The sequence below is a fragment of the Olea europaea genome, unplaced genomic scaffold (genome assembly GCF_002742605.1).
Source record: "Olea europaea var. sylvestris unplaced genomic scaffold, O_europaea_v1 scaffold1616, whole genome shotgun sequence".
NCBI classification, from domain to species: domain Eukaryota; kingdom Viridiplantae; phylum Streptophyta; class Magnoliopsida; order Lamiales; family Oleaceae; genus Olea; species Olea europaea.
This window is the reverse complement of record NW_019233796.1, coordinates 173,814-180,290: the sequence shown is the minus strand read 5'-3', so window position 1 is coordinate 180,290 and position 6,477 is coordinate 173,814. Positions and strand designations below refer to the sequence as shown.

At 39.8% G+C, this 6,477-nt stretch overlaps 1 protein-coding gene across 1 annotated transcript in view; it reads right to left on the bottom strand.

The window, feature by feature from the left end:
- The window catches only part of LOC111377169 (uncharacterized zinc finger CCHC domain-containing protein At4g19190-like), a 5,962-nt gene extending 5,605 nt beyond the window's left edge, over positions 1-357 (bottom strand). The window contains exon 1 of the mRNA XM_023000223.1: positions 35-357. Coding sequence (XP_022855991.1) covers positions 35-253 — 219 coding nt within the window. The 5' untranslated portion in view covers positions 254-357. The remainder of the gene's footprint in view (positions 1-34) is intronic.
- Between the last annotated feature and the right edge of the window lie 6,120 nt (positions 358-6,477).

Below are 6,477 nucleotides of genomic sequence, written 5' to 3'. Positions count from 1 at the left end.
ACTATACATATGAGAATTGCTAACTGGGTTGTACCTCACGGGCAACCTCCTCCGTGCGGCGCTGTTTCTGGGCGTCGGTTTGCTCGGCGATCCACTTTCGTCGCTGATTGGGATATGAAAGAGGGTGCCATGGTTTCTGGTTGAGGAACGAGTGTGACCATGCGGTACCCGCTTTGGTCTTGTAATCAACCTCTCCTTCTTTATCTGAAAGCCTTTTGCTCAATTTGAATCTTCCCCCTTCATCGTCTTCCATTATCGGAATACTGTGATTGCGATTGTACTGTGTCCCAAATCCCCAATTTCTTCCTCTGGCGTGGGAGATTCGAAATTTGTGTACGCCGTGTACGGGTTCGATTTGGTTCAGTTAGGAGAGCATAAATGGGCTCATAAAAAATAAATAAATAAAGAAAAATAAAAATTAGGGGAAATTTTCATTACGAGTCCCCAATAAATTGTTCTTGTAGCAAGTTAGTCTCTAAATATTAAAATATAGTAAGTTGATCCTTAATATTTTATTATACTCGTGCACTAAATTTATGAAGTTAACAATTACTTCTCAACTTGAGTTCATATCAAAACATTTGAAGTGAGATTTACCTATCGTCAAACTAATGAAGATCAATCACTTAAGACGAAAAGTAACAAGGTTAGGACATAAATTCTTACGAACCTAAATAACAAAAAGGACGTTTTCTTATTTTCTTAATTACTCCAAGATCATTAAATAATCATAGTAATACATATTGAACAACTAACTTTAAAAATATTATAATTATTTAATAATTCTTTCCAAATATTAAACATTTGGAAATTGAAAAGCACACGACTCTTTTTGGATGTAAATCAATCCTAGAAATCATCTAATACTAATTTAGCCCACGTTTGAGATCTATTCATTGAAACTCATTTTTTTAACATACTTATTTGAACAATACATATCCCAAGTACAATAATTTTACACGTAAATTCAAAATTTTTCCTATATTTGAATCACAAATTCTTCAAAAAAAAATCACTATCACAAAATTATTATCCTAGAAATAGGGCTCAAACAAATTCTTAATGCATTAAAAAAAAAAAGATCGTCATTGATAACCATTTGCTAAGATGCATCGATAGTTGATACCCATTGGTGGCATCGTGTCGAGACATGTCCATATCTGTTTGGAAAAAGGAAAAAAAATAACTATAAAAATGTTGATCTTGTTCGTTGTGCATATTTCGGTCATAGTTTCAACTTTTTTTCGATGATATTTTCACTATTGGGTCCTCAAACCCTAGTTTGGGGAAGATGAAGTTGTTGGGGTTGGGGCTATGGGGCACAATTTTTAAAAACCAATTATTTATGTTTTTTTTTTAAGAATTAAAAATTGGTGTTGATTTGTATTTTAAGTGATCAATTGGTCAATATTTTTATTTTGTGTGCGCAATTCATCAATATTTTTCCTACAGGTGAAACATTCTGTTTGTTATTTTAAAAGTGGATCAACCCTTTTAACAAGCAAAATTATTAATTTATTAGTTGGGTAATTAGAACAAAATGTCCTTACTTTTCACTTTTATTGTGCAAAAATGTTTTTACCTTTTAATTTTTGGCACTTTCACCTTTAATTTCATAGTTTTACTACGCAAAACGTCATTTTCATCCAAGTTATCCATAAATTGAACGTGTGTATACTATTCTTGTCTTCTCACCATTTTTCCCATTTTCTTCCCGTTGATTACTCCAACAAACTAGAAAGCGTAATTCCCTAAAAAAGTACTGTTTGGTTGTTGCAAGAGCTAATTGCAAGGATTGATGGGCAAGGTCAAGTAAGCAATATCTGAATGGAAATTGCGGGAAGACGAGAATATCCTTTTATTTGGACAAGAGCAGTGTTTGCACGTTCGTTTAATGGAGAATTTGGATGGAAATGAATGAAAATGATGTTTTGCACAATAAAAATGAGGAATCAAGGATGAAAATACCAAAAATTAGAAGGTATAAACGTTTTGTATAATAATAGTAAAATGTGAAGATATTTTATGTTAATTACCCTTAATAGTTCAAAACTTTAAGGAGGTTTCCATTTGATCTCATTTCACTACCATCCTCCATCTCATGTCTAGAGAAGAAAAAACTCTCTTTATTTTAATATTTCATTCCGTTATAAAATTAAAAAAACTAAAACAAAGCTCCCATTTGGTCCCATTAAATTTCATTTCATTACATTTTATTTTTCTCTCTCCCATTTTCAACCACACAATCTTTCATAAAATAATATTACACATAAATCGAAAACTTTTCATTCTTTTTTAATAACTCATTTTTCAAAAAAATAATATTCCACCCATTTTTATTTTCTGAAAATGGGGGCCAAACGGGGGCTAATAACATTTCAATGCACGTGTTGACATCAATATTTTTTCCAAAAATCATGTGTTGACATATTCAAAACATGTCCATATGGACCATATCTATGCATTATAGACCATTTGAATAGATTTTATTGATAGAATATGCTCTTAAGGTGCACAATTGAATATAAATCCACAAACCAAATGTGTGCTTAGTGATGATGGATACTAAGGTCATTCTCCAATGTTTGGTACATATTATAATCTGATTTTAATTCAAGTCAAAGTCAAATTATTAATATTAATCACATTTTTCATGGGACCCACAACTTTTCAACCACACATTTTAAAAAACTTTGTTGACTATTGAACTCCGATCTAACAAAAATAATTCGCTAAACCCATCACAGACAGATGTATGTTCAGTCGCTGCTCCCAGATGGGACTAGCCCATCGTTATCTCAGAAAAATATCATGATTACCTCCTGTCACATCACTCTATCAATCATATACACTTGCCACAAGTGACGTCATCAACGCCCAAAACTGCCAATCTGAAGCCATGATTCTCAAGCCCCTTGTAGGTCATCATTACCTGGGGAAAACATTGACACATAGCCACCTGCCTCGTCGACCAATCACAGGAGAATTCAGCGACCCGAGTTTCGAGCTCGTTACTATAGTTGATTTAACCGATTTGATATAATTTTGACTGGAGCCATGTATAAATAGTAAGACAGAAATCTTGTAAAGGGCAAGTGAATTCATGTAAAAGCTCATGGCACAATTACACTTTCTCACTATTTTGTGGTTTCTTTCAATAATAAATTCCCATTTTTCTTAAAGTTGGCTTAAAATTAGTCTTGCTAATTTTGACGTTAACAGTTTGGTGCTAGAAGGAGGGCTCCCAATTGTAAAAAATAGTCTCATTCTCCCCACAAAATCCGAGAGTCATAAGTCATAGCTCAAGTTCTAGAAACTCATCTCACACCCACCCTCATGAAACGAATACTCCACCAAGTTCTCCACGACGACAAGACCCCCAGATGATAGCCATGAGCGAAGCCCTAGAAAAACTGACAAATGCAGTGGGACGATTGGAACGAAGTCAAGCCTACTTATCCCCACCAGACACCGAGCCAGAATCCCCTACGAGGACAAGAGCAAGACGTCCCCTACCAAGAGGATTCTCCACTTTTCAAAAGGAGAATTCTCAAAAAGGCGAACTGACGAAGTTAGGAGTAAGGATCCCGGAGCAAGGAGGACTGGCAGTGTGTTCGACAGACTGGGGACCCAGCACTCGCTAACTCCTACGCAAAGACAAATCGACCCCGACCTTAAACGTCCTCTGGAGCAGACAGAACCCAAGTTGAGCGGGCTGAAAAGACGCATAGCTGACTTGGAGGCTAAAAACAAAGGTGGCACTGAAGATTATCTCACCAAACAACATTCCCCCTTTACTGAGGATGTCCTTATGGAACCATTACCTAAAAAATTGAAAACCCCTAGATGGCCGCATACGAAGAGGATGGTGATCTCCTCAGCCACCTTGACAAATACACCTCGTGGATGAAACTGCAAGGGGCAAGCAAACTCAATTATGTGCCGAGCATTCCCCCTGTCTTGAGGAGACAAAGCTGAGAGATGGTTTAAGAGACTGCACCAGAGGTTGGTAAAAAATTGAAATGATCTGGCCATGGCATTCTTGGCTCAGTTCATGGGCTCCAAGGCCAGAACCACACCCAAAGAACGGCTAGTAAGCATCAAACAGGGAAGAAGTGAATCCCTCAAAAGCTATTTGAGCAGATTTAACAAGCAATCCATGGAAGTGGAAAAAATATCTGACGGTACAGCATTCATGGCCGTCCTAGCAGGACTTAGGCCCAGAATGAGATTCTGGTGGTCAGTACACGAGGACGGCTCAAGAACTTATCACGAGTTTTTGAACCAAACTTCCAAGAGGAAGCCAGATGCGAACCTCTGACCAAGATGCGAACCCGACCTCAGCATAAGTGCTGAAGAGGTAACCTCTGACCAAGAGGAAGCCAGATGCGAACCCGACCTCAGCAATACGATGAAAGAAAAAAAATCAAGCGACAGTCCTCAGCTCGAAAGAAAGAAGGATAGGAGAGAAAGAGAAAGAGAACGTCCTAAGATTCAGCCATACAAATTTTGGGAATACCACACACTCAAAGCCTCCTTGGAAGAAGTATTCGCGTAAACTAATGAAAAAAAGGGATTTCTTAGGCCTATGATTATGAAGGAAGGGCAGGCAGGACACCACCAAGGACGATACTGCCGATATCACAGGATGGTGGGCCATGACACTGTTAACTGCCTAGAATTAAAAGAGGAAGTTGAGTCCTTAATTCGTAGAGGTCGGTTACAGGAGTTTGTTGCCAAATCGAAAGAAGCATATTGACCTATGACGCAGCAGCCGCTGCTGCAAGGGCCTCCCACACGAGCTCAGTAGGCAGTCTCTAATCGTAATCCATCCCCACGTGTCGAAATCAAAATGATGGTGGGAGGAAATCAATATGTTGAGAGGTCTAGAAGGGCGAGACGAAGATAAGGCCGAAGTGCAAGAATCATGCCGAACTACTGGAATCAAACCCCGCAGATCGGGATAGACCCTGAATGGTTCTGTTTCATGGAGGAAGATTCTGAAGGAATCCTCCAAGACCAAAGTGACGCCCTAGTGGTCACAATGCCAGTTGCCAGAGTAAAAGTCCACCGCACATTGCTAGACAACGAAAATTCGTTCAACATACTGTACTCACGAACTTTGAGACAGTTGGAAATATCGGAATGCTACCTCCAACTGTACTCAAGGAAACTACAGGGATTCTCTGGAGATCCTATTGAAGCCCGAGTTCAGATCATCCTTATTGTAGAACTAGGCGAAGCTCCTCGCCAAAGAAGGATCTTAGCAAATTTCGTGGTGGTTGATTTGTCATCCAACTATAACTCAATATTGGGACGACCCATTTTGCATGAGCTAAAAGCTGCTACATCAATTTATCATTATTGTATGAAATTTCCCACTCATTACGGGACAGTAATTATCCGAGGAGATCAAGTTGGAGCAAGGGCGTGTAATGCCAACCTGCCAAAGCCACAAGTCAATATGCTAAGGAGCAGGGCGAACACGCAAGTCGGGAAAGCCAGACTAAAGAGACCAATCGTTGTGGATCTCTCCGAGATCGACATAACAGAGAAACACCTCAAGAAAGCCACAGATGAGCAATTATTCTTTGATGAAAAAGAGGTGGACCCACATCCTTACCTCGAAGTTCTGGTTATCTCATTGCCTGTAGCCGGGGTAACCACCCCCAAAGTCTTAGTGGATATGGGGAGTACTCTAAACATCCTCTTCAGCAACACTCTCAAATGGATGTGTATCCATGCTAACTTCCTCCAACCGTACTCAAATATGTTCCTTGGATTAAGCAGAGCCCTGACTTCTGCCAAAGGATCGATCAAGCTCAAAGTCGAGTCAGGATCAGCACTCCGGCAAGTGAAGATGAACTCCGAGTTCGTAGTATTTGACACTCCATCACCTTATGATGCTGTAATGGGACAGCCCCTACTATTCAGCCTGAGAGCAGCAGTGTCCCTGTATCACTATTCAATCAAACTCCCCACACTCCATGGTGTGGGTGAAATCAAAGGAAACAGGGAGCTCGCCGAAAGATGTCAATGGAAACCCTACACCGGCCATCAACGCACCCCCGGGAGTACATATGGCCAATATATAGGAATCCGAGCTCATTCCATTAGACCCGCAGACCAAGATCAAAGAGAAAGAACCCGTCGAAGAGCTAAAGAGAGTTCAAGTTTGTGCCGACGACCCATCAAAAGAGCTCAAAGTCGGGCATGACTGTAGCCCTCCTCCCGAAGCGAAATTCTGGCCTTTCTTAGACAAAATTTTGATGTCTTTGCCTGGAATCACGGGGACATGAGAGGGATAGATCCCAAAATCGCCTGCCACAAATTATAGATAGATCCCTCAGTTCGACCAAAGCAGCAAAAATGACACATCTGAACCCTGAAAGATATAAAGCACTCAACAAGGAGGTGCAAAAACTATTGCACAACAGTTTTCTCCGCGAGGCAAAATACCCAAAGTGGGTCGCAAAT